The sequence below is a fragment of the Zymoseptoria tritici genome, chromosome 11, assembly GCF_000219625.1.
Source record: "Zymoseptoria tritici IPO323 chromosome 11, whole genome shotgun sequence".
Lineage (NCBI taxonomy): Eukaryota > Fungi > Ascomycota > Dothideomycetes > Mycosphaerellales > Mycosphaerellaceae > Zymoseptoria > Zymoseptoria tritici.
The window spans coordinates 1,016,348-1,042,603 of NC_018208.1; the positions used below are offsets into that span (position 1 = coordinate 1,016,348).

General features: G+C 54.9%; 10 protein-coding genes across 10 annotated transcripts; 6 read left to right on the top strand and 4 right to left on the bottom strand.

Annotated features, from left to right (window-relative positions):
• Positions 1-121: 121 nt before the first annotated feature.
• MYCGRDRAFT_101609 (uncharacterized protein) lies at positions 122-2,143 on the bottom strand (the record flags this gene model as incomplete). The annotated part of the gene is made up of 2 exons (XM_003848532.1): positions 122-210; positions 322-2,143. 2 exons carry the CDS (start codon positions 1,745-1,747, stop codon positions 122-124), a joined length of 1,515 nt encoding a protein of 504 aa, XP_003848580.1.
• Positions 2,144-6,522: 4,379 nt separating this feature from the next.
• Positions 6,523-8,696, top strand: MYCGRDRAFT_76944 (uncharacterized protein; the record flags this gene model as incomplete). Its single annotated transcript, XM_003848347.1, has 2 exons — positions 6,523-8,594; positions 8,652-8,696. The coding sequence occupies 2 exons, from the start codon at positions 6,726-6,728 to the stop codon at positions 8,694-8,696; spliced, it is 1,914 nt and encodes a 637-aa protein (XP_003848395.1).
• A 1,128-nt stretch (positions 8,697-9,824) lies between these two features.
• On the top strand, positions 9,825-10,760 carry MgMLG3 (putative endo-beta-1,3(4)-glucanase; the record flags this gene model as incomplete). Its single annotated transcript, XM_003848348.1, has 1 exon — positions 9,825-10,760. A coding segment is annotated over one exon (936 nt), but the record flags the coding sequence as incomplete, so codon positions are not given.
• A 2,006-nt stretch (positions 10,761-12,766) lies between these two features.
• Positions 12,767-13,436, top strand: MYCGRDRAFT_88062 (uncharacterized protein; the record flags this gene model as incomplete). The annotated part of the gene is made up of 2 exons (XM_003848349.1): positions 12,767-12,815; positions 12,868-13,436. 2 exons carry the CDS (start codon positions 12,767-12,769, stop codon positions 13,434-13,436), a joined length of 618 nt encoding a protein of 205 aa, XP_003848397.1.
• A 2,890-nt stretch (positions 13,437-16,326) lies between these two features.
• Positions 16,327-18,768, bottom strand: MYCGRDRAFT_49912 (uncharacterized protein; the record flags this gene model as incomplete). The annotated part of the gene is made up of 2 exons (XM_003848531.1): positions 16,327-16,560; positions 18,565-18,768. Coding segments are annotated over 2 exons (438 nt in total), but the record flags the coding sequence as incomplete, so codon positions are not given.
• An 849-nt stretch (positions 18,769-19,617) lies between these two features.
• MYCGRDRAFT_49266 (uncharacterized protein) lies at positions 19,618-20,382 on the top strand (the record flags this gene model as incomplete). The annotated part of the gene is made up of 1 exon (XM_003848350.1): positions 19,618-20,382. One exon carries the CDS (start codon positions 19,618-19,620, stop codon positions 20,380-20,382), a length of 765 nt encoding a protein of 254 aa, XP_003848398.1.
• Positions 20,383-20,403: 21 nt separating this feature from the next.
• Positions 20,404-21,006, bottom strand: MYCGRDRAFT_96713 (uncharacterized protein; the record flags this gene model as incomplete). Its single annotated transcript, XM_003848530.1, has 2 exons — positions 20,404-20,872; positions 20,927-21,006. The coding sequence occupies 2 exons, from the start codon at positions 21,004-21,006 to the stop codon at positions 20,404-20,406; spliced, it is 549 nt and encodes a 182-aa protein (XP_003848578.1).
• A 528-nt stretch (positions 21,007-21,534) lies between these two features.
• MYCGRDRAFT_76947 (uncharacterized protein) lies at positions 21,535-23,640 on the top strand (the record flags this gene model as incomplete). The annotated part of the gene is made up of 2 exons (XM_003848351.1): positions 21,535-23,162; positions 23,379-23,640. 2 exons carry the CDS (start codon positions 21,535-21,537, stop codon positions 23,638-23,640), a joined length of 1,890 nt encoding a protein of 629 aa, XP_003848399.1.
• A 120-nt stretch (positions 23,641-23,760) lies between these two features.
• Positions 23,761-25,153, bottom strand: MYCGRDRAFT_106153 (uncharacterized protein; the record flags this gene model as incomplete). Its single annotated transcript, XM_003848529.1, has 3 exons — positions 23,761-24,201; positions 24,259-24,797; positions 24,853-25,153. The coding sequence occupies 3 exons, from the start codon at positions 25,100-25,102 to the stop codon at positions 24,181-24,183; spliced, it is 810 nt and encodes a 269-aa protein (XP_003848577.1).
• Positions 25,154-25,159: 6 nt separating this feature from the next.
• MYCGRDRAFT_82625 (uncharacterized protein) lies at positions 25,160-25,922 on the top strand (the record flags this gene model as incomplete). Its single annotated transcript, XM_003848352.1, has 2 exons — positions 25,160-25,241; positions 25,369-25,922. The coding sequence occupies one exon, from the start codon at positions 25,634-25,636 to the stop codon at positions 25,820-25,822; it is 189 nt and encodes a 62-aa protein (XP_003848400.1).
• Between the last annotated feature and the right edge of the window lie 334 nt (positions 25,923-26,256).

The window sequence follows — 26,256 nt, forward strand, 5'->3', positions numbered from 1 at the left end:
GGACAAACCGAGAGAGCAAAAGAAGCAAAACGCCGGGTCCAGAAAACAAAAGCAAAGAACGCCACTCATACTTCTACAGATCTGCGCGCGCTAGATCGGTATCGATGCAAGCTAGAGGTTGTTATGCCTGAGCCGCAGGCGGACCGGCGGGCGGCATCTGCTGATTCGGTCGGGCTGGGTATTGTCCGCCTTGTCGCTGTTGTTGTTGGCCTTGGAAGCCGTTCTGACCATTTTGAGCACCGTTCTGAGGATATTGCTGATCGTTGCGAGGACCACCTCGGCCACGACCTTGTCCTTGTCCTTGGAAGCCGCCTCCGCGACCTTGAAATCCGCCACCGCCTCGCCCACCACGGTAGCCGCCGGAAGTGCGGTTGGCAGGGTCTTGAAGATCGGAACCATTGCCTTGCTGACGGCCAGCCTGCTGAGACTGGGGTTGCTGAGGAGCAGTGTTGATCGGCCGAGGAATGTTCTCGGGAGAGTCGTAGACGTAAAGGCTCTTGTCAATGGATGGAGGAATTGGCTGGATCTCAGTTCCGAGCTCCTGCTCAATGCGATAGAGGTTGAAACGGTCGTCCCAGTTGATCAAGTTGATGGCCAGACCCAAGTGCCCGAAACGTCCTGATCGACCGATACGGTGGAGGTAGGTCTCGGCATTCTTGGGGAAATCGAAGTTGATGACGACGTTCACAGCTTGGATATCGATACCACGGGTGAGGAGATCGGAGCAGACAAGGTTGCGCATGGCACCGTTGCGGAAGTCGTGGAAAACGCGGTTTCGGTGCTGTTGCAGCATTTTGGCGTGGGAGTAGAAACATGAGTAGCCGAGTTCGGTGATCTTCTTAGCCAGCAGCTCCACACGCGTGGTGCTGTTGCAAAAGATGATGGATTGGTTGATGTTCAGTCGGCTGAAGAGGGTGTTGAGGCAGTGAACCTTCTGCTTCTCCTCGACAAAGGCGTAGTACTGAGTGATACCGCGGAGGGTCAGCTCGTCCATAAGGTTGATTTCGTGTGGGTCATTCATGTGTCGGTCCTTGAACTCCTTCACCACAACTGGGAAGGTCGCAGAGAACAACATGACCTGGCGGTCTTTCGGGTGGAATTTGAGCAGCTGCTCGATCGTGACAGTGAATTCGGGCGACAGAAGCTTGTCCGCTTCATCCATGACAAAGGTCTTTGCTTCAGAAAGATCGGCGACACCTTTTCCAGCCAGATCGAGAATACGACCAGGGGTGCCGACAATGATGTGAACAGTCTCAGCCAATCGCATGATATCATCACGGAGACCAGTTCCTCCCGTCGTGACCATTACATTGATTCCAAGGTGCTTGCCGAGAGTCTTGCATACTTGCGAGGTTTGCAGTGCCAACTCTCGTGTGGGTACAAGGAGAAGCGCCTGTACCTTGTCCAATTTCGGGTTGATGCGTTCAAGTGTAGGGATAACAAAGGCTGCTGTCTTTCCAGTACCGTTCTTGGCACGTGCGAGAATGTCGCGGCCTGATAGCGCAACGGGAATGGTCTCTTCTTGAATGGGCGAAGGCTTCTCAAATCCAGCCTCGAAAATGCCCATCAATAACTCTCTCTTCAAGTAAAATTCCTCAAACTCCAATCCCTTTGTCGCAGTGACATCCTCCGTCTGATGTCTGCCATCTTTTGCGGGTGCTTTCAGTCCTGCTTTCCAGTCCCCACCGGCGGGTGATGAATCGTTGAGACTCGTTGTTTCGAGCTTACTCGCGAGCTCGGCAGCCATTGTGTGTCTTTATGGGAGGGTCGTTGTTTTTGAGTGCACTCCGTGGTGCTATGGTGGGCGGATGGTTTCAGGTCCGAGTGGTGAGCGACCGAATGTTTGTGGTCCACTCAGCTGCGCGAGAGTGTGAAAGAATCTTTTCGCGACAGGACTCGTTGATCGAGGGAGAACCGCTGACGAGGTTGTAGATGAGGAGGCTGTCCGCGCGCAAAGATATCGAAGTGACGCACGTGAGCGATGGTCAAGCTGTTGTTCGGAAATGTAGGTGAGGTTTGTTTTGAGCTTCAAGTTGAGGAGCAGCGGTGATGTCGTTCGAGCGATCTGAAGCGCGATATCTTGTTCTGCGGGTCGACGATATTCGAGGGAGTCCGCGAGCGATGGTAAGGTAGTGGTGGGAGTGGTTTGTCTTGGTGAGAGGATTGCTTTGAGACAGAGAGCGCCAATGGTGGAGTTGACGGTCGTGCCTGCCGCTGATCCTGCCTAAGGCACCAACTCACTCTACGCGCGACACCAAGTGCGACAACATCGAAGCACTCGAAATCATTGGACGAACATTCGATTGATACTGGTGCGACGTGGAGCATCACCCTTGCTTAATGTTTATGGATCACTCTGCCATTTTGTAAATCGATGTTCTTCCCTTCCGTTTCTTCTCGAATCCATCATCATGTACGCCTGCTCGACCTGTCCGTGAGCACAGCATATCTAACCTCATCATTCCAGGGAGCGTCTCACCAGACTTTGCTTGAGGAGGACGACTTTCTCTCCTCTTAGGTCGCGCCTCTTCTCCTCCTCAAGGGCGTCAGCACCAAGAAGGTCGAGAACCATGGCAGACGGAGCGTTCTTCTCGCAGACCGCCACCTGGCTGGGCAAGCCCGACACCTATGGAACAACTCGGCGGTTCATGTACTCAATGCCTTCCGCAAACCCCAAGCCGGTCATGCGGATCGTCTTCGGATTGATTGGTGTCAACGCCGCCGTGTTCGGCGCGTGGCATTATGCCATCGCTTACAGAGACCACAGGCTTCTCCGGACGATGAACGCGCACTTCAAGCTTTCGGAGACCAATCTCAAGGAAGGGCGATATCATACGCTCATCACCAGTGCATTCTCGCATACGGATTTTCGTCACATCCTCTTCAACATGGTAAGAGACTTCAGTGAACGGTCTGCGTGGCAGCGACTGATCACCAGCATGTTTAGTTTGGTCTCTACACATTCGGCTCCATCATCAGCAGGGTCCCTGGCGTCGGTGGTGAGTTGTCAGACCTCCTGTACAGTACAGCGCTGGATGTACTGATCGCGTTTCAGGCCTTCATATCATGGGCATCGTACTTGGAAGTGCATTCGCAGGTTCCGCGGCAACGGTCTATCAAAAGTCCAAAACGCAACCTCGAATCTCAAGAGACCGCTGGCTCAACAGTTCAAGGACTGCAGTCATACGCCACACGTGGGAGGCACTTGGGGCCAGCGGCTCGGTCATGGGTCTCGCAGCTGCAGCGACTTGTCTCAGCCCGTTCAATAAGATGGTGGTATTGCCAATCCCGATCCCAATGCCTCTATGGGTTTTGATGATTGCATACGTGGGATTGGACACATACTACATGGACTCTGGCAGCAAGACCAGCTCGGGTAACATTGTCGGCCATACAGCCCATTTGGGAGGCTTTGCATTCGGCTTTCTCTACTACCTGTTCCAGCTTAGGAACCGCGGCGGTTTGTGGAGCATTGTGCGGTCCCGATCACGGAGGTAGAGCTGGGTAGAATGTACGGTAATGGACTGATCATGCTGCGGTTCGTGAGGGTAGGCGACCAGTCTATCGCGCCTCCTCGAGAAGGAGTCTCTCAACGAAGCAAGAGCTTAGCACCCGAAATGGCATTCACGACCCTTTCGAGCCTCGATCGGCTCTGGACTGATCTCGATTCCACTCACTCACACCATCCTGAGCTTGCACCCAGAGTCCTGAGACAAAGCTTCGGCCGGAGTCACCATGAAGCTCGCACTGCTTTTGCTGCACGTCGCAACAGCACTTGCAAAAGGCCGGAACCAGCTCTTGTGCAGCAATGTCACTCCACCCACATCTTTCGCGAAATGGATCTCGCCATTCAGCAACATAGCGTCCGCCTTCGTCCACGACATCCCGATCAGCCACTGCAACAATATCTTTGGCAAGCATTCTGCAGAGGCCGCTGAGTGTCGCCAACACCAGTGTCCGACCAAGTACGATCGTGCTCAGTTTAGTAGCATCGAGATCGCGAGCTGGCCACAATATGCCAACATCTCGGACGTCGGAGACAGCATCACCACGCTAGTACAAGGCTACGCTTTCGCAACACCAGAATGTGGATCCCTCCCCATCAAACGACGAGCTGCGCTTGGTCGCCTTCTACGAATGACTGGCTACAACATTTCCTGGACTCCCGATGCCATGATGCCGCGAGAATACGTGTCCTGGGCCGTCAACGGTGCTCAACCCATCGTGACCGTCGACGACACCTCCACCGCACTCGACATCTCCACTGGAACCTACGGCCACTTCGAGACCTTCCACACTCACCACCTTACCTTGCAATATCCAAATACCAGCCACATTCTCTCCAGACCCATCACCTTCAACCTAGCCGGCTGTCACGAAGCCAACATCTCCATCCCGACCACAGTCGAAACCCTCGTCGTCCCACCCATCGGTCTGACCATCATCTCCGACATCGACGACATCCTCCGCGTTTCCGAAATCTGGGACCCCAAACAAGCCTTTCTGGACCTCTTCACCCGACCCTACCAGCCGTGGCTCGACCTTCCCTCCGTCTTCGCTTCCTGGAAAGCCGCCGTGCCCGACGCACATTTCCACTACACCTCCGACGTACCCGAGCTAAGCAGCGCCTTCTACGCCAACGGCACACTCGCGCAGTAAGCCTCACCGTCACCCGCCACCTCTCACCTCCACTAACACCACCCTCAGCTATCCCTTCGGATCCTTCGACTTCCGCCCAACAGTCTTCACCTCCTACTCCCAAGTCTCCACGCCCCGCTACCACAACATCCGGCGCCAACTCGAAACCTTCCCATCTCGAAACTTCGTGCTTCTGGGAGATACGTCCACCTCCTCCACCCTCTCCGCTTACGTCCGACTCGCCCACGAGTTCCCCGAGCAAATCCAATGCATCATCGTGCGGGACGTCTCGGCCACTGAGCCGGCGAACTGGATCGTGCCGACTCTTGCTCCGTTGAGGCGGTTGAAGGGGAAGTTTTTGATTTATGCGGTGCCGGCGGAGTTGAGAAATGTCACGGATGTTCTGGGGCGGTTGGCAGGGAGGGATGGGAGGGGCGTGGGATGTGGTGGGCTGGAAACGGATACGGGACTGAAGGGATATGGAGCTGTGGAAGCTTGGGTTAGGACGGGGTGGGGTGTGGTGAGTGCGTATACGCAGTGTTGGTTGTTGGGGAGTGTCAGGCCGCATGTGGGGTGTCGGTTTGATCGGAGGGTGGAGCTGGGGAGGGAGGGTTGACGCCGAAAAGAGCATTCGAGTAATGCATTGTGGTTGGCCTGGTGTGTGAGAGCTTGCGAGCCGTCTTGCAGACGTTCGATTGCAGACGATGCGTGGAGTTTTGCACTTGCCAGTATCGGTTCAGAGTACACCCTTCGCTATCGCCTTGTCGTATTATGAGATTCCGCAGACCTGTTCAACAAGCATGAGCGTCACCGTCGTGTACCTATCGTGGGGCCATTTGATATTTTCTGCACAAAGCTTTCGTGCATCGATCGTGGATCAAGAACAGATGCAGACTTGCTTTTGAAGTCTTCACACCAGAAGTCGAGTTCAACTTGACTTTTGACTCGGAACTTCCACCACACACCGCAAACAGTACCAAGATGAAGCCAGAGATATTCAAAACACACAAGAAACATACAAGATGTTTTTCATTAAAATCATCGACCATTCAAGAGTTGCGATGACTAGGGTTAGGGTTTGGGTTGTTGGAGAGGATGCCAAGATTCACATGCTAGATCCTGTGTGGCCGCCAGTCACCCCAGCACGCCCTGATGGCATATTCGAGAGATTGAAATGCCTGAAAAGGCGCAGGATCTATCGCACCGACTCGCCTAAGCATGAGAGATGTCCATGTTCTTTCTCACGGCTATCATGGACATTCAAGCAAGTGAGAGCATACTGTCCGTGCTGCGACTAGCCAGGAGACGATCGATGTGCAGAGGTCTTGGGTGTATAGTAGCAACTGCAGGCCATCCACCAGCACTCCGTTGCTGCCTCAGTTTCGAATCCAGGCGGGAGCATAAGACCTTGTAGGAGAAGCATACGCAGAAGAGACGAGTGTGGTGGTGTGAGGCAGACGATTGGATGCGATTCATTGTCGCCGAAAGACCCTGAAGCGGCCTGTGGAGCGTCAGGAGCAATAAATTGATTCAGGCCGTGTCTTCGCTTTGTTGTGCTCGGCAAGGGGATGACTATCTCTAGACTTGCTCGCTCTTCTCCCAATGTCCAACTTCTGCATCATCACCCGTAGCACAATAGCACTTTGATGTGCTAGTCTTGCTCGTTCTCCGACCGGATATTGCATCTCATATTCCGGATAAACTCCTGATTCCCGCAGCCTTCCCGTGCCTCCCCGCCCGAGCCGCCGGGTAGCAGCCCTACCAAAACCGGCGGAAAGTCTGCTAGCACACGCCTATTGGAGAGCTCTGCCATATTGTCAGCACGCGAGAGAGAGACACAGATCATCCTTCACCCTCTTCGATCCCTTCTCTCTCCCCATGTGCAGTTGGTTCACCCAACCTCACCGTCCACTTCACCCTCTCGGCGAATACCTTTGAGGACAGCCGGTCTGCAGGTCCCTTCGTTGTTGCAATTCCCATTGTGCGACCCAACGCTCATTGTTCATCCGCCCTCGAAAGCTGCGACCCCTCCCCCATCTTCAGCAGCACTTCTTCCGCCAGACTTACCTCCCCACCCTTCGACGACGATGTCTAATATCATCGGCAACCGCAACAGCACTCCCGAGGCTTCGAGGTCTTCCATCTCCTCGCTGGGCTCTTCCCTTCGACCACCTACCGCCTCCCGCACCATGGCGTCTGGACACCACCTGCGTGCTTCCGCCGACATGGGTGCCTACTCTGCCACGTCTCCTCTCGACCGCCGCGGCATACGCCCTGCTTCCGAGGTCTACTACGATCAATTCTCACAAGGTCCCGGCGGCTCCAACGCAGAAGAGGTGGCAGAACGTGCGGCACAGCAATGGATTGCGGACATTGATCAATACGAGACTACACTCGAGGACATGGCTGCGGCCACTCTCGATCAGGACTTTAAGGACGAACTGAGCGCGATTGAGCAGTGGTTCCGCGTGTTGAGTGAGCCGGAGAGGACTGCCGCGTTGTATGCTCTCCTTCAGCAGACCACGCAGGTGCAGATTCGCTTCTTCATCCAGGTGCTGCAGCAGATGGCCAAGACCAACCCAATGTCTGGAGTGCTCTCACCCGCCGCGTTCGGCGAGAAGGATCCTCTGTCATCGAGAATGAACGACGCTATGAACAAGTTGAACGTCGAGGGCTCGCGTGCCTCGTTCGGATTCCCGGGTGGAAAGCCACCGCCGTCGCCCGGTGCTAAGCGCATGTCTGGTCTCGACCCGAGCACGATTAAGAGCATGTTTCCAGATGCTGCTCTCGCGATCGAGGATCAAAAGGCGGAATTTCAGAAGACCACGGGCAGCGCACCGAAGTCGAATAGGAATAGTGCGGTCGGTGACCGGTCTTCGCAGTACATGCCTACCATCTCACAACCCGAGGAGGAGAGCAAGAGGAATGGAGTCTCGAACATCCCGTCAGGACCATGGAGGAGCACAAGTGGAGCGAACACAGAGAACCAGCCACCAATTGGTCGGCCAAAGTCCTCTCACGCTCAGCAACCACCGACTCCAATGGGACAGTTTGGTGCTGCTCCTCCGCTTTCTGCCGGCCTTCGCGCACCTCGTCCATTTTCACTATCCAGTGGCAACAACGACATTCAAAGCCAGTCGATTCATGCTCCACAAGACAACTCAGCCATGGCCGCTCTCTCACCGTACCCGCCCGGTGCCAGCTGGGCGTCCATGACCAACACTCCCATGGTGTCCAACTTCAGCCAACAGCAAAGCGGACAACAAGCAGACATGGTCGCCAACGCCACCGCCATGAAACTCGCCGCTCTCTCCACAGTCAATAACCGCCTCCAACTCGACGATCCACGCAAGTTCCGCCGCACACGCTCGCAAGAAGGCCAAAACCAGTCCATGCCCATGTCACCCGGCATGCCCTCCAACATCCTCATGACAAATGAACTCGGCCAGGTTCTCAGCCCACAACAAGCCGCTGCTCTCCAACAGCATCAGATCGCCGCTCTTCAAGCCCGTCGTTCTCGGCCCAACTCCCCTGGTATCGCTATCACCGGCCCACCCGGCTCGCAACCCAACATGGGCATGCACATCCCACAATCGAACGGTTACCTCGCCGCCTACGACGGCAACATGGCCGCGCTGAACAATGGCCTGCAAGCCATGAGCATGGCTCAATACGGTGTCGGTGGAGGTTTCGGCAACGACATGTACCTCTCCGACGGCGGCATGCACGAGCGTGGCCGTTCGCCGCGTGGTCGGAGAGGCAGCTCCAAGCCGCCAGAGGACCCGACGGACTTGGCGCTGTTGAACGACATCCCGAACTGGTTGCGGACGTTGAGGTTGCACAAGTATACGGAGCAGCTGAAGGATATGAGGTGGCAGGATTTGGTAGCGTTGGATGAGGCGGGATTGGAGGCAAAGGGCGTTGCCGCGAAGGGCGCGAGGACCAAGTTGTTGAAGGTATGTTTGTCCTGGCGTGATGATCGTTGATGGGTGGAATGCTGACGTTGATGATAGGTGTTTGAGCAAGTCCGTGAGGCTCAGGCAGACGGCCGCCTTTGAGTGGCTTGTACGATATGAGAATCAAGGCTTTTCGTCGAACGGAGCTCTTGACCGCGTGTGAGCATTGCTGGCAATTGACCGACAAGTTGCAACACTGGACCGGCGCTCGCGACATCGTTGTACTACAACCCTTAATTCTCAATGGATGCCGCGAGTGCCGATCGGGAAAAGTGGAATGAGAAGGAACGCGAGGAAGAGGATGATGATCACGTCCTTCACGGCTGTATGCATTGCAGGCGTCTATGGATGGAGCACGAGACACGGGCACTTGATCTCGTCAATGGACTGGTTTGGGATCACGATTGGGACACTATCACGGGTCTTACACGCGTGTACGAATAGCGGTACGTTCCTCTCTGCGTTCAGCGAGCGGGTAAAAAGTTATTTTCGTTTCGTCACGATTGCGCTGTAGCTCATCTCATCTTCACTTCATTTGCGCAGCTACGAGTATGATCGATCGAATGACGATGAGATCAGGACCGTCTGCTATTTCTTTGACCTTTGTTCGCGCACGTGGCTGCATTGTCCGCCTCGTGGAAAGACAATGAAGAACGACATGAAGCAGAAGGAGGACCTCGACACCGATCTCTGCTCCGCCGTATCAAGACAATGTCGCCATTGTTTCTCTTCGCCATTGTGTTATATTCATTGTTCCATTCACCCCTGCGACTTCGTGTCGTGTGTCTTATACTCTACTCGAGGATCCGTTAAGTACGCTCCTTCCTTCCTTTCCTTTTCGTTCCCAGAAAACGATCGATTGCCTTCTTTGACAGAATTCAATCACACATTCACTACGAACACTTCACCTCGACAAACAAGACATCACGAGAACTCTGCTGCGCGGATTCAACGGACTTTTGCAAACGAAAAACGCTCCTTACACCATTCACCGACTACAAACGCTCTTTACTACAACGACGAAATCGAACGATTGAATCTGCTGCTTCATACAACGAATACACACACGAGAAACCACTCTCCAGACAGAACGAGCAACAAGCACTCGACCAACCAGCAAACATGAAGCTCTCCACCAGCACCACAACCACCCTCCTCCTCCTCACCACCCTCCCTCTCATCTCCGCCCACCCGGCCATCACCAACTCCTCCAAATCCACCACCAACACCGCCGGCTACACCCTCCAAAAGTCCTACACCGCCCCAACGTTCTTCGACGCCTTCAACTTCTTCACGGGCCCGGATCCGACTCACGGCCACGTAATCTACACCGACCGCGCCCACGCCGCCACCTCCAACTACGTCGCCTTCCACACCCGTCCCGCCTCAAAAGACACCACAGCCTACATCGGCGTCAACACCACCCCTCTCGCCCCCAATGGACGTGAATCCGTGCGTCTCATCGGCAAAGACGCTTTCAACGCGGGCTCCATGATCGTCTTCGACGTGCGCCACATTCCCGTGCAGTGGGGCGTGTGGCCCGCCATCTGGCTGCTCGGGAAAGACGGGACCTGGCCGCAGACGGGGGAGAGTGATGTGCTGGAGTACGTGCATCGTGGGCAGCATAATGCTATGACGTTGCATACCGCTCCGGGGTGTTCGGTTTCCAACTCCTCCTCCAACCCAAAGGACGGCGTCTTCTCTGGTAATCTCGTGCATGCCGACTGCAACACTGACGATGCGACGACCGGCTGCTCGATTTCCGCGCCGAGGGACTTCCGTATCGCCACGGCGGGGGATGCGTTTAATAAGCAGGGTGGAGGGGTGTATGTGCACGACTGGACCGCCGATGGGATTAGCGTGTACCTTTTCCCACGCAACGCTCTGCCCGCTGATCTCGTGGCTGGAAAACCGGACTCGTCGACGTGGAAGCAGAAACCTCTTGCGCGGTTCGCTGGTTCGGGATGTGACTTTGAGGAGCGATTCAAGAATATGAACATCATCATCAACATCGACTTTTGCGGAGATTGGGCAGGCAGAGACAAGGTGTGGCAGGAGAGTGGAGCGCAGAAGGCCACTGGCGCGGCGACGTGCAAGGAGTATGTGGCCAACAACGGAGGGGACTTCAAGGAGAGTTTCTTCGAGATTGGAGGGATTCAGGTTTATGGAAAGGGGAAGTAGAAGCTTGGAAGGCTTTTCTTTTGGATGAGGATATGATGATGAAGATGAATGGAGAACTATGACAGCGTCTTGGATGCACAGCACAAGTCGTGCGGCATAGACGGATTCAGATGGTACAGCGAATAGATAGATGGAGAACGAGACATACTGTTTCATGAAATGACTTGCCTTCTTCGGTGTGTGTGAATCCCTTCCCTTGTCGACGTTTTGCGTTCCAGAGGATACCTTAGTCGACGGACGTAATAACAGCGTGGCGGTGTTGTAGACGCTGGACGAAAAGTTGTCAATGGAAACCTCAGTGGAAATCTCCTTGAACGCTGAATACCATGGCTCGTCGGAGTCATGGGTCAACTCGTCGTGACTTGAGCTGAAGCCTGTGTGGTGTCCTGGTGATAGGAATGGCTTGGTAGTCTGCAGTTCGGTAAAAGCGTGCTGCGTGACCCGTGAGGTCATCCATGGAGCGATATGCCGCCTATTTCGTTCGGTGGCCGTCATCGGGGCTATGGAATCGAATTCTCTTCGCCTACCATTCCACCCTTCGGACTGGCTGTCTCCCTGTTTTCCGTTCCTACCACCGCAGATCCCGCTCCAGTAAAACCGAACAACAACTCCAACGCCAACAACGTGGGAACGGTCTTCGGACTCTTCCACAGCACGAGAATATCCTCCTTATCCTCCTCCAACCCACAAGCCACCCTCAACGCCACCAAACTCTCCTCATCCACCGCCTCCTTCAAATCATACGTCGGCACGTCTCCCAACACGTCTTTATTCACTCCATCCTCACCAAGCAGCAATACCGCGCCCACCTCCTCCTCGTAAATAACATCCTCCATAAACCCAACAAGACTAGCACTGCCGTCTTCACCATGCTTCGCAGCAGCGCACCACGCCAACTTCTTCAACACGTCTGTGACCAATTTCTCCCTCACCACAGCTTCCATGTCCGCATCGTAGATCCACTCCTTCCCCTCGTCCAGTTTCCTCTGATCCACGCCTTTCCTCTGCGCCCACGCTCGAGACATCCGCTGCTTGACGAGGACTGCCCATTTGTCCTTCTTCCTCTTTCCTGTGCCAGTGGGAGCGATGTGTCTGAAGGCGGCCGCGCGGGCGAGGATGTAGGAGGAAGGTTTGGGGGATCTGAAGCCAATCCGGGGTTGGAGGGTGGGTCGGGTCGGCTGAGGCTGCTGCTGTGGTGGTAACGGGGTTTGCGACTCAGGCTTGGGAATGGGCGGTTGGTTGGAGATGAAGGGGATGAGGAAGTGTTCGGGAAGACGGGCGCGGGTTAGGACGCATTGCCGGGTTGGGGTGGCGAGGGCGTGGGCTGGGAGGGGGGTGTCAGTTCTGGCTCGTTGAGAGTGATGTTGGAAAGTGTACCGTATGGGTTGGATTGCAGCTCTTGTTGGAAGGGCGTGAGGTTCGAGGAGTCGAAGTCTGCGGGCGGCTTGACTGCCTTGTGTTTCTCGCGGGCTGCGACTTTTATGGGATCGAAGAGGGAGGGGAGAGGGAGGGCTTTGTTGCCGTGCTTCCTGAGGCGGAGGGTGTAACTGCCATCTTCGCTGGGAGTCGTGGAAGGGAGAGTCGCTGTCTCTTCGGGTTTGTCTGTAGTCGGGAGAGCCAATCGTCGGGTCTTGTATGTAGACAGCCGCGAGCTGTATCGACGGGTCACATGTTGCATGAGTGAAATTGTGAGGAACTGTCAATGGAAGGAGAAGAGGTGAGGTCGAAGATGTGGCAGCTTGCAGTGGAAGCTTTGACTTTGGCGTGGGGAACTTTCACCTCGACTTCATCCATGACTTGTCGAGCAACATCACATCTACATACACCACACGATGGAGTTCATCGCGAGATCCAGCCTCCGGGCAACACGATCGCATATCCTCCGGCAGCTCTCAAGACGACAAGCTCGAACATTCACCAATTACTCGCCATATACGCCGCAACACAATGCTACACAGCAACAGCAGCAACAACCACGCCCGACAGGCGCAATGCCAATGCCCTTCGTGACCGAGACAGTCGGCGGAGGATGGCATACATGTATGATCTTCGCAGTCAATCATGATCTTGTTCACACACTGACCTCTCCCAGCCGATATCTTCTCCCGCCTCCTCAAAGAACGCATCATCTGCCTCAACGGCGAAGTCGAAGAGACCACCTCCGCCTCCATCGTCGCCCAACTCCTCTTCCTCGAAGCCGAGAATCCCCAGAAACCCATCTCCCTCTACATCAACTCTCCAGGCGGGTCCGTGACCGCTGGTCTCGCAATCTACGACACAATGCAATATATTGCCGCTCCAGTAACCACAATATGTCTTGGACAAGCAGCATCCATGGGATCGCTCCTCCTCTGCGGCGGGGCACCCGGACAGCGATTCTGCCTTCCACACTCGAGAATCATGGTGCATCAAGTCAGCGGCGGGTATCATGGCCAGGCATCGGACATCGCGATTCATGCAAAGGAGATTTTGAGGGTGAGGGAGCAGTTGAATCGGATTTATCAAAGGCATTTACCGGTCAAGAAGGAGTTGGAGGAGATTGAAAAGGTGATGGAGAGGGACTTTTTCATGAGTGCGGACGAGGCGAGGGAGTGGGGCATTGTGGATAAGGTGTTGGACCGGAGGCCAGGTGCGGAGGGTGGTGAGGAGGAGGGGAAGTGATGTGTGAGAGAAGGGAGAACATCTCTGGCCGACAGACCAACATTGATGAGCGAAGCGGGTTGCTCTGCTGGATGGACCATGCTTGGCTCGATATCACGAACAGAGTCTTTGCATATCTGGGCCTTTGGGCCGGTGCGAGATTGAACTAGGCCGACGCTAGGATTTTGAAGGCCTATCCCCAAGCCTTTGCCGGTCAACATGTCAAAGCTTCCGGTATGGTTGGAAGCACTCATCGTCCTGTGAGCGTTCTCCACAATCTCACGTAGAGGTAGCCACAGCAGCTCACCAAGAACGCGCAGCTTCGATTCTTTGCCGGAGCCTCGCCACCGATCCTCGTCACCCGTGTCGTCGTCTTGCTCGTCCTTGTTCTCTCCCATCTCGTGGTCGCCCTGTACTGGCTTGAGCGCACCGTCCCGACTCCCTTGGACCTTCCACATAATCGACCTGTCCTTGGCTATGGCCATTATTCGCGGGGTTCGATCATGGCCGAAAAGCAAAAAACCGATGCTTCTTCTCAACAAAAGTCCAAACGCTTGGCTCGAACCCACGACCTCCTCCACCACCCCTCGCCTGCGAGAAGAGCAAAAGTTTTAAAACCCCCTTTCTTTCTCCGTCAAAGGATACCAACGCCTGCGAGAAGAGCAAAAGAAAAACCCCTTTCTCCCTCTCGGGATAATCGCAGGACAAAGAAACCCAATTTATCCAATATATGGCACCGCCCCTCAAGGTTTGGCTGGGTTTCATTTCGATCAAAGCAACAAATCCCCACCGTAAGGTATGTAATAATCCTCCGCTGTTCCTGGCCCAGTTGCCATATCACCCCATCACATAGAAAATGTATAACCTAGCGCTCTTCGACAGGTGACCCGCGCTTTCTTAACGCTGTACGGCTGAGCCAGTAATGACAACTGGCTCTGGGGATTGTGCTGAGAATTGGGCGAGTCGGTGGGGTATATGTATCTTTGTTTGGAAGGGAGGGGAGGGCGGGATGACGTACCTGAGAGGAGGAGGATGGAGGAGAGGGAGGGTCCATGAAAAGCATTACTCCGTTCCGAGCTCGAGGGAAATGGAGCAGATGCGAAGTCGCTCTTTATCTGCTAGCTCTTTTACGGGAGAGGGGACTAGATGGTGTCTGTCTGTTGAGTGGTCATGGTCCTGAGGGGCGGCCACAATCGCAAGACGAGCGGTGAGCGGGAGAAACTGGCATGTGATTCTTGGCGCAGGATATGGACAGGAATCTTCAAACTCCGACCGAAGGGATCTCGAGAATATGTCTTTGGCTGTCCACCGACCTCACTTGACGCATGCTCTGCGAACAAATAATCATAGACTTGACAAACCAATCGGTGCTCAACGATACGATGCAGAAAAGTGATGTTCTCTTACGAAATTGTCTCGCCCACTGCCCAGCCCGCCCAAAACATCCCATCGCTCACAACGAGATAGAATACCAGAACAAGCGATCGTACTCCCAAACACCACGCTCAATCAATCTCCCAAAAACACCTCATAACATCATAACAAAACCCAACCCTCAACCCGCCTTCACCCCCTTCCCTGCTTTCCTCCCAACCCTCTCCGCACACCTCACCAACCCCTCCTGCACCTTCTTCTTCTCCGCCCACTCCGCCGCCGCCTTCTTCATTCTCAAACTCGCAATAATCGCGCACCCCACAGCCTTCAACCTCGGCCTCCTCTCCTCCGAAAAGCTCACCTCCGGCTCAACCCCCATACTCTGCAACAATCTCAAATCCGCCTCATTGCAAGCCGAAAACATGCCCACCTGCAGCAAATACCACTCCTTGACAAAAATCAAATCCCTCCGGAACGCCTCCGCGCGCGCACACTTCGCCGTGAGGAAAGACACAGTCTTGATCAGACCCTTGACTTCGGACTCGTGGCGTTTCTCCACCACGGCGAGGGACTTGCCTTGTCCCATGGTTTGATATCCGTGGCCGGGGTCGGAGATTTGGAGTTTGAGAGTTTTGATTTTGGTGCGGAGTTCCGCTTCGCGAGCGGTGGATTTCTCGAGTTTCTCTCCGCGTTCGAGGAGGTATTGTTTCAACACGCGGATTTCCGCTTCGGCGTCGGAGAGTTGTGCTTGCCAGTCGGCGCGGTCGAGGAGGACGGTATCCTGACTGTCGACCTTCATCTTCTGTAATTTCTCGCGGAGGTCGATCTGTTTCTTCAATGCGGCTTGGAGTTTTGCTTCCTTGTCGTCGGACTCTTCTCGCAAGTGGCCCAACTCCGCGCGCATCTCCTTGACTTGAGCGCGGAGTTCAGCCTCCCTCCTCGCGTGGCCAGACGCAGAACCCGTCTTGTCCGAAACCTGCGCCTCCAACTCCTCAACTTGGGTAGCCATCCTCTTCAACTCCTTGACCTGCGCCCGGGCCTCTCTCTCCTTACCCATCGCAGTCTTGACCTTCGCCTCTAACTCCGCGACCCGTGCCGCCGCATCTTCCACATCCTCCTTCGCCATCGTCAATTCATGCCGGAGATCGCTCTCCCTCTTCCTCGCCTCCGCATCTTTCTTCTCCCTCGCCCGCAGCTCAATCCCCAACCTCTCCGCCTCAAGTTTACTCGCCTTCAACAACTCATGCAAATCCGACCTCTCCTCACTGATCGTCTTCTCCAACTGCGCATTATAGAGTTGCGTCTCCAGCTCCTCAATCCTCGCCTCCAGCTGCTCCACCTTGGCTCCCTCCTCCCTCATCTTCCTCCTCAACCTCTCCGGCGAGCCGCCGTACGAAGGATTCGCGCCCGCAAGCTCAACTATCGCTTCGGCTAAATCATTCTCCAGCGTCTTCGCTTTCAGTTTCAGAGAATTGCGCTCCGTCTCGACCATTTTGAGACGGTGCATGAGTTCCTCGCCCGGGTGGCCACTGCCCTTCACCCGTTCGAGTTCCCTCTTCAACTCCGCTTGCTCTGCGTCGGCGATTTTGAAGTGCGTAACGAAGGCTTCGATTTCGTCTTCGAGCGCTTGTTTCGCCTCCTTGTGTTCACGTTCGAGCTCCGCTTTCATGCTTTCCATGCGGTGTTGAACGTCGTCAATGTTACCTGCGCTGCTGGATTTGGCGACTTCCAATTCGCGCTGGAGTTGGCGCACTTCCATTGTACGTTCGTTCTTGGCGTTCTCCAGTTTGAGGGTGACTCGGTCAAGTTCGTCTTCCAAGTCATTGACCTGCTGGTCGCGGAGACGAAGTTCTTCAGTCCGACGCTCCTCTGCCGTCTCAGCTTTCTTCCGGAACGTCTCAGCGCGGGTCTTGAGATTGGCATTCTCAATCTCGAGCCCTTGACATTGACGCTCGAGCTCATCAAGTTCAGTGTCTTTGGCTTGCTCCGCTTGCTGTAGTCGCTGTTCCAGCGAGCGGACCTGGTCTGCTTGTTGGCGAAGCAGACCGTCTTTCTTGGATGGAGTCTCCATTGCTCCGAGGCGGGACTTCAAGCTCATGATCTGCTGAGACTGGTCTTTGACCTCGCGATCTTTGACTTTGATCTCCGACTCCAGACGTTGCAGTTTTTCAGTCTTGAGCCTCAACTCAGCGCTGTCGCCGGACTGCAGAGCGGAGACACGGCTTTGCAACGCCTGCAACTCCTTCTCGCGCGCGGCGATGAGTGTGTCCTTCTCCTCGAGCTTCTTCTGCGACGCCTCGTTGACGACCCGCAACTTCTCCTGGAGTTCGCCAACCTTCTCCTCCACTTCTCTCGACCTGCCACCCTGCTTTCTCACCGCCTCATCCCTCGCCTGCTCTGCGGCTCGTACTCTCTGCTGCAAGTCGTTCAACTCGTCATCTCTTTGCTCAATGACTCGAGACTTCTCTCTTAGCTGAGACTCCTTTGCTTGGATTAGGCGGTCCTTCTCCTGCACGCGCGCATCGGTCTGCTGCGCTTCAGCATCCCAGCTTCCGCGAGCAGTCTGGAGACGTTCTTGTAGAGCGCGAATCTCGCCGTCTTTGTCGGCGAGTTCACGCTGGGCGTTGCGGAGATCGTCATCACGTTCGCGGAGGGCAGCGGTGTGCTTAAAGTCGACGGACTGCAGCCGACTCTCAAGGCTGCGGAGTTTGGACTCGCTGTCTTCGAGTGCTTGGGACTTGAGGCGGAGTTTGTTCTCGTAGTCGCGTTCGAGATCGTCCATTTCTTCATCGCGTTGGCGGAGCGCAGCGTCGTGAGTAGAGTCGAGAGTCTGCAATCGCTTCTCCAATGCGCGGAGTTGAGAATTGCTGTCATCTAGAGATTGATCTTTCTCACGGAGCTTGTTCTCCAACTCCGAGAGTTCGCTTCGCAACTTTTTGGCGGAGCTGCCGGAAGAGTCGAGGGACTGCATCCGCTTCTCCAGTGCGCGGAGTTGTGAGTTGCTATCGTCAAGAGCTTGATCCTTCTCTCGAAGTCTGTTCTCCAACTCGGAAAGGTCACCTCGTAGCTTTTTGGTAGACGATTCACGATCATATGCGGTGTTGATGCGTTGTTGCAGTTCCGATATCTCCGCGTCTTTACTCTTCGACTCGTCTTGAGCTTGCTTCAACTCAGCTTCCAAGTCGTCAATGTCCTGCTGCATGATCTCCACATTCGCATTGTCGGCCTTGAGGATGCGGATCTGATCTTGAAGATCTTCAAGCTTCTCGTCCTTCTGCTCGATCTTCTGCTCGCGCTCTCGCACGTCTGCTTGGAGGTCTTCAATGTCGTCCTTGAGTCGCTGAACGTCTTCCGAGTTATCCCCCGATCGCTCGGCAGTTTGAAGCTTCTCTTGTAATGCTTCCAGCTCAGCCTCCTTCTCATCCAGCTCGCGCTCACGGTCATGAAGATCTTGTTGCAAGTCTTCAACATTGTCTTTCAACCGCTGCACCTCATCCTCATTCACCTGCATACGCTCAGCACGTTCCAGCTTTTCACGCATGCTTTCCAACTCCTGCTCTCTCTCATCCGCAATCTTCTGAGACTCCTCTGCCATCTTCTGCAGTCGATCGTACTCTTCCTGATCGCGAGTACTAGTATGCCGCGTCTTGACTTTCTCCTGGTACTCCTTCAGCCACACTTTGTACTCCTCGAGTGAGCGCTCGGCGTCCTGCAGGCGTTTGCGTTGTCTCTTCAAATCGATCTCCAACTCCGCTCTGCTCGTCTTCAGCGTCACATTCTCTTTCAGTGTTGCCTGATGAAACTCATTCCCACTCTTCCGCAGCGCTTCTTCCAAGTAGTGAATCTTCAGCTTCAAACTGAAGTTGTCTTTCTGAATCTGATCCAACTTCGCTTCCTGATCCCGCAGCGTCAAAACATTCCCTTGTTCAAGCACACCCGCGCGATCCGGGAGTTGTGGTATCGGCGTCGAATCGATCATAGAAGAACTCGCAACAGCAGGCGCCATGGGCGTAGCTTCGCGATCACCAGAACTACCAGTGTGATCGTCCAGCATTGAACTGTCAACAGGCAAGCCTGGCGTCGCGCGACTTCCATAGCTCACGCGCAGACCAGCCGGAGTGCGCAGATTACTCGAGTTTTCCTTATCCTCCCGTACACTCTGCTGCATGAGCTGTTGTCGTTTCGCGCTTTTCAGCAGCGGCGTGAATTCCTGTGCTGCTGCTGGATTCCGTCTATCGACCAGAGGAGCTCGCGTTCGGGGTGTTTTCACAGCTGGAGCTGCACCACGCAACCCGCGCATCTGGTTTCGTAGGTCCTGGCCTGGGGCCTTCGAGGGCGACGCGAAAGGTTGGACGAAGGAAAAGTTTGGGTTCTTGGACGGGCTGAGGAAGGTTTCGTCGCCGCGTTCGGTCCCGGGGGTGTTGATGTAGTGCGCCATGATGGGCGATGGGATCCAGAGAGTGCTATCCTGTGTCGCTCATGGACATGCACGCGTACGCTATGCTGGAAGGTCGTGAAGAAAAAGTATGTTGAACTGTCGCGTTCACTTCGCCAGTGTTGATCAAAGTAAACAGAGTCGTTGGCGTCTTGAGCTTAGAGTCTCGTATCCGGTGCGAGGTCCGAACCGCTTTCCGCCCTCCTTGCTCCCCCGAGCATCATCGTTTGATATGTCGCAAAGGCGCGAGAGATCACGCGGCTCCTATCCCGAGCGCAATCCGAAGTCCTCCGCTTCCGATCAATCTCTGAGCGAGAGATGCCCGAGACCAATGGCCACCGCAAGGCGGCTTCTTTCTGGACTGGACCACTTGTCGCCCTGCTTTACAAAGTGATGAGCAGCAAATACACTGGTGGCCAATCTCGTGACTGCGGAGGCGTGTTGTTCATCTCGCCCACTCTCTGTATCAAGGCGTGCCCGGGTCGTACGCGCTTCGCCGAAGCGAATGCCATGGAGTTTGTGCGACAGAACACATCCATTCCGGTGCCCAAAGTGCATCTTGTCACCGAATACAAAGGTCGCGTGTACATTGTCATGCAGAGGATCAAGGGCCTCAGCCTCGGCAACGGGTGGTATTATCGGTCTGCAGAGTCAAAACAAAACATTCTATTGCAGCTCAAAGCCATGGCTGGTGAGCTTCGTAACCTTCCTCGATCGCAAGGTGTTGGAGTTGCCGATATTGACGGAGGACCAGTCTGGGACTGTCGACTTCCCTCCAAAGATCTCTGGGGCCCGTTCCCAACGATTCGCGAATTCCACAAAGCATTGTCCGGTGACCAAGACTGGTCAGATCTCAAGGACGAAAGATATCCCGATCTCACCGAGCTGTCCACATTTTACAATCAATCATGGCACCGTCCGGTCTTTACACACGGAGATCTGAGCAGCTTCAATATTCTTTGCCGAGGAGACACTATCGTGGGTATCATTGACTGGGAGACTGCAGGCTGGCTGCCGTCCTACTGGGAATATGTTACGGCGTGGAACGTGAATCCTCAGAATCAATTCTGGCAAGTCGAGGTCGATAAATTCCTGGAGCCTTTTCCACAAGCACGACGCATGGATTCGATACGGCGGAAATACTTTGGCGATTATTGATTGATGACGAGCACAACTTGTTCATGGAAACACCTCAACACCTTCGATCAAATCCCAGGTCGGCACCTTTGTGTTGTCGAATTGGCCATTCCCATCGAAACGATGCTGTGCCTTCTTGTGTTCCACATAATTCATCGCGGCGTCTCGGACGCTCTTCCAATCCGTGGCCGATGTTCCCAGCGCCTTCCCATCTGCCTGGAGACGCTCCAAAGCTTCCTGCACCCAAGCAACACAGTTCCAGCCAGGCTCTGCTCCTCGAATCGGAGTGGATTCCAGGACATCTTGCATTCGCTTCGTATTGGCGACTTTGCCGACCACGACCCGCACCAGTATCATGGCTGTCGGTGCCATGGAGATTGCGCGCTCTTCAAATTGCCAAGACGACTCTGCTCGGCCGTCGTTGATGGTCATTTGTTCTTTGGCGTGGAAGCGTCTTCCCTGGGCATCCGAAGCGTCGGATTTGGGACCAACGATGATACCCCAATGGTATCTATCATACGATGTCAATGACTGGATTGAGCTGAGAGGCATTGCAGAAGCTTACTTATCCTCAAGCCCAGGCATTTGAGGCTCGCCACCTCGTGCGTACAACGCGATGTAGATCCGATCTTTGTTCGACGGCATGTTGTGTATCGATGCTTGCTGTGTGGAAGGGAGATGAATGTGCTACTATGGGACGCAGTTCACTCAAGTATGCACCTAGCCACGTCTCTAAGCGCCTCGGAGGCACAGCGACATGGGCTACGACCTCGAAATACTTCCTTGAAACGACAACAAGGGTCTTTCATCTTATTCGAGCGTAGGCAACTATGCTTTACCGGTCGTATCCAACACTTCTCGACCACTGCTACCACCATTGTAAGCGCCGCCCTTGTGTCGAGGTCAAGCATCACGCCAGCCGTGCGTATCGCCAACATGAGAAGTTTGCTAATGCCTCCGGCCGATTTCGCCGCTCGTCTGTCTAGCATTGGGACAGAAGGAGTACTGGACGTTCATGTGTAGACTCATTAGCAGATGAACGAGGAAGTAGAGAGCGGAGAGCAGCCTCTGGCTCGTATTCGGTCCGAGGTCCGTGAGCTTCACGTCGAACTTTCTTTCGAAGCCAAACGTCTTCGATGGTTCCGAGTTGCAAACATCTCGGATGTCACAGCAATGGACGACCAACTCCCGGACGACGGCCTCAAATGGTTCGGCGAAGGATTCGACGGCTTCCCCAAACGACTCCCCGAAGACTGCGTCGAATATGCCATCCACATCATCGACCAGCAACTCTCCTCCATCGCCACGCTCCGCTCAAAACTAAACGAAATCATAAAAGCCGCCAACGAGCTCAAGAGGAAACACCTAAAAAACTACATCTGGCAACGCGAGTACTTCGATCCCACAATCCACCCCAAATTCGACCTCACCAAATCAGCAACAACATCAACCTCAACAACACCACCCCACCTCCGCGGCCGCACCAACTTCGGCGACTCCATCTCCGACGAATGGCTCATCGTCTACCTCCTCCACACCCTCAGCATTCAATTCCCCACCGCCTGGATTCAACTCTACGACACCGACGGCGAATTCCTCCTCATCGAAGCCGCCGCCTCCCTCCCCAAATGGCTCAACCCCGAAATCGCCCAGAACCGCGTCTGGCTCCATGCAGGCCATCTAAAGATCATCCCTCCCTCTCCCTCCTCCCCACCACGAAACCTCTCCCTAACCGAAGCCCTCTCAACCCTCACCACTTCCCCCGACACTCTCCTCGTCGACCCATCCATTGAAAAAGAAGCCTTTCACCGTCTCGCGTCCTACCCTGCCGCTATATCCTCCTCTCTCCACCACTCCCTCACCACCATCCCCCGGCGTCTCGCCTACATCCTCCACTCCCACCCTTCCTCCATCGCCGCGGCCGTGGAAGCTTTCTACCTCCGCGACCCCATCAGTCTCCGTCCCCTCGCGACAAAAGATCTCTCCACCCTCTCCTTCCCACCCGAAGACTTCGTCACATGCAGCGTCCGCTACACAAAAGTCGGATTCGCACAGCTTCGATCGCAAGTCCTTGACCCACCTCCAGCATGGGTCGGGCAGAGTCCTTGGATGGGAGATGAGAAGAGGGCAATGGGGATGAAAGTCGCTTGTGGATTTGAGATGTTGGTTGGAGACTCGCAGTTGAAGGATTCGAAGGTTGTGAGGGAAGTCAAGCTGTTGTTGGAGGATTTGGAGAGTGGAGAGGTGGCGTTACCAACTGATGAGGAGATCGCAACGTGGGAGAGGAGGGAGGACGAGGAAGGGTGGTTGGACATCGACTATCGAGACTTTGAGCAGGAGTTGGATGGCAAGAAGGAGGGCAAGAAAGGAGAAGGATTCGGCGACGAGTCCGCGCAAGAAAATCTTCGCAAAATGGTCTCCCGCTTCCAAGACTTCCTCGAAGACGATGAAGCGGGCGTTGACGGCGTAGACGATATGGATGATGATGACGACGACTCAGCCTCCACCACTTCATCCGCTCCCACTGAGCAGGACAAAGACACCACCTCCACCTCCCCACCCACCCCCACAGAAGAAGCCGCCTTCCGCGCCTCCATCCAAAAAACAATGTCCATGCCAACCCACCACATCTCAGAATCCGGCCTCCTCTCCGAAGCCCGCAAACTCGCTCTCGAAGACGAAGACTCCTCCTCCTCAAACAACCCAGAAGACGTCGACGAAGACGAAGAAATGCGCAAAGTCATCGAACTCATGGAATCAGAACTCAAAGGACATGGAGCGTTGAGTTTGGATGGAGATGGGTATATTAGGAAGAAGACTTCTGATTCTGCTTCTGGGAAGGGGAAGGGGAAAGCGAAGGCCACGGAGTCGGGAGACGTCAAGTCCTCCGACAAGCGATCATCCACCACCACTTCCAGCAACGGGAAACCATTCTTCGGCCCCGAACGGCCAGCTCATCTTCAACCTCCCTCTGCCACCACCTCCAAGTCCACCTCCGCAAACAAACCCTCAAGCAGCGACAAAGCCTTCCTCCGCTTCAACAACACCCTCCCTTCGTCTCCATCCGATGACGAAGAAGAAATCGGTCCAGGAGACGTGGAATTGTCATCCGACGACGAAGACTACGGCTCAGACTACAACGCCGTAGACCTCACCCTCGCGAAAAACATGCTCGAGTCCTTCAAAGGCCAAGCGGGAATGGGTGGTCCAGCCGGAAACCTAATGAAAGCGCTCGGGGTAGGTACTCTACCTCGGGATGAAGATGACCGGTTGAAGTGATCTGGATGCAGATGATATGCAGCAGGCCGGCGTTCTCAGACTGGGTGGAGGTGAGTGACTATCTGTCCATGAGCAGCAAGTACGAACCCAAGTCGAGAAAGATGTAAGAAAGATGTTGAATAAAAAAACTCGCGTTTCCTGTGTTACGTTGGTCCTTGTCTATAGCAGCATCTCGATCGTTCGTTCACATATGGTATCGGGTAAAAGGGTGAAAAGGGGTAAAGAAGACATCATCCTTCCTCCTCTGACAGTTTCTCAAGCTCATTCAGGTGAACATCTCCGTCCTCATCAAAATGGCACGTCGCAGACTCTTCTTCGACTTCCACCAACTCCTACTCCTCCACCTGCACCAGAACCGTCGACGGGGGGCTTCTTGGAGAGTTTCCGTTGTGGCTTCTCCGGCGCGCATCGTGTTGGTGGAAGTGGTGGGAGAGGAGTCTGGTGGTAGCCAGCAAGGTCTTCTGCGCGCCACTGATCGGTGGTGGTCGTCGTCGTGGGTTCGGGTGGAGGATGTATATCGGGAGGAGATTCGGGCGACGACTAGTCGCTTGGATTCGCCACCTGGAAGAATACATGTCAGTAAACCATCAACATTCCATTGACTCCTCAGCAACTCACCCTCAATATTCTCCTCGAGTAGTCTTGGTTATCAGCCAAGCTGCCAACACTATTCCTCCTTCCGGCCTCGGGATCTAACCTCTGATCACTCATACCACTATAGCTCGTGCCTGGAGGTTTTCTCTCGCTGCCGGCGCGCATCATGTTATCGACGTGCGTTCGCTGCTTGAAATCCTCCTCGGCCTCTCGTCGTCGCTTGTGGCGCATGAAGAAGTAGCCTCCGAGGGCCATACCAGCAATAGCAACCACTCCGACAACGACACCGGCCGCGATGCCGGCAGTGTTGGGGCCGCCGCCGCTGCTAGGTTTTGAGGTCTCGGAGGCGGTAGCCCTGGCGCTGGCGGGAACTGTGACGACAACAGTTTGGCCACCGGTCATGCTGGTGACTACTGTGGGTGGGTCGCTGGTCGGTGTGCTTTTTGGCGTGGAGACCGCCGAGCTTGATGATGATGATGCTGATGATGACGATGAGCTGTCGCCGCCGTAGTGGTCGACAGTGCCTCCTGTGGTGTAGACGGAGTAGAAGCCATTGCCGCCACCTGTATCGTGTTAGTCTTGTGTAATGGTGAGCGTCAATCATCATCGTGTACTTACATGTATCGTCGGGAAAGCCGACACAAGGTTGGTTGCAACTGGTGTCGTCGACTTTGTCGGCCACCGCCGGTAGTTGATCTCCACACCAGCACTCTTTGCTGCCGCTCATGGCAAAGACGGCAGAGCCTGAACATTGTCCCGAGCAGTATCCCGAAGACTGGTACATCCAGTCTCCTTTACTCTCGAGTGGTGTTGATGATGAATAACATCCATCATATGAGCCGGCTCGCTTTTGTAGTAGGTTTTCCATTTCGCCAACAGGAGGTGCTGCGCTGACCAGGGTGAGCAGCGTGAAGGCGGCGGCCGCCGTTCGGAAGATGGGTGGCATTATGCGAATTGTGGTCGTGAATAAGCCACGCAGGGGTGGGTGAACGGTGATGTTCGAGCGCCTGAAAAGGACACAGTCAGTATGCGAGTGCAGACGCGTGCGACGGCGATGTTTGTCACGCAATGATGCGAGGATGGCAAGCCATGTGACGATGAGGGTGCAAGAATGGGAGATGAGCGGAGACGAACCTTTGTCTGCGGCCCGCCGCGAGAAAGAGCAAAGGGATCGGGCGAAGTGGTCGACTTGTTTGTCGATGTGATGAACGGGTGCTGGAGAGTGCACACTCCTTCAGACGGCGGTCATGCAAGGTGACCGAAGTATGTTGTGATGGAGTCGTGGATGGACGTTCGTTCGCCGCGTGATGTTGTCTTTTCTCGGTGTCGGTCGGGGGTGGTGAATGCGGTGATTTACGCGCTCGGTCGGGAGTCGTCGGACGGGAGGTGGGTGATGGAGATGAAGATCAAGGTCGAGTATCGGTGTCGCGCTGTTACACCAGATGGGTCACAGGCGGTCGGAGCGGTCGAGTGTGTGGAAGAAGGCGACGCAAAAAGGGCGGCACGACGCGCAAGGAGAGTAGCGAGAGTGTCGAAGCGGAGAACAACACAGTCGTATCGCAGTCAAACGAACGAATGGGAGCAGTGAGTGTAGCGACCGGAGTGAAAGAGTGTGGGTGACGGTGTCGAAGGACAGTCGGGCGGGCGGGCGGTGGTGTCGTGGTGGTGGTGGTGAGGGTGGTGGTGGTGGACAGGACTCGGGTGAAGGTGTAAGAGATGGTGAGACGAGAGACGAGCCTCTGGCCCTCTGCCTCTCTCTCCTGTTCCTCCTGTTTCCCTCGCCGGGCTTCGCTTGCACAAGAGCCAAGGTCGGTCTAGCCGGATCGGGACTGGACCGCAACGCGTACCCAAAATCCCATGCCCCGGCTCCGTCTCGCCCGATGGATCTGCAGAAAATTGCTCTCGATGCGGGAGGATCCAGATGGAGGAATCGAACAACAAACAATAATGCGATGATGAAGAAGATTGATGTACTGGTGGTCTACGAGGCAGATGTCCTCCGAAGAACAGTACTGTATTGCT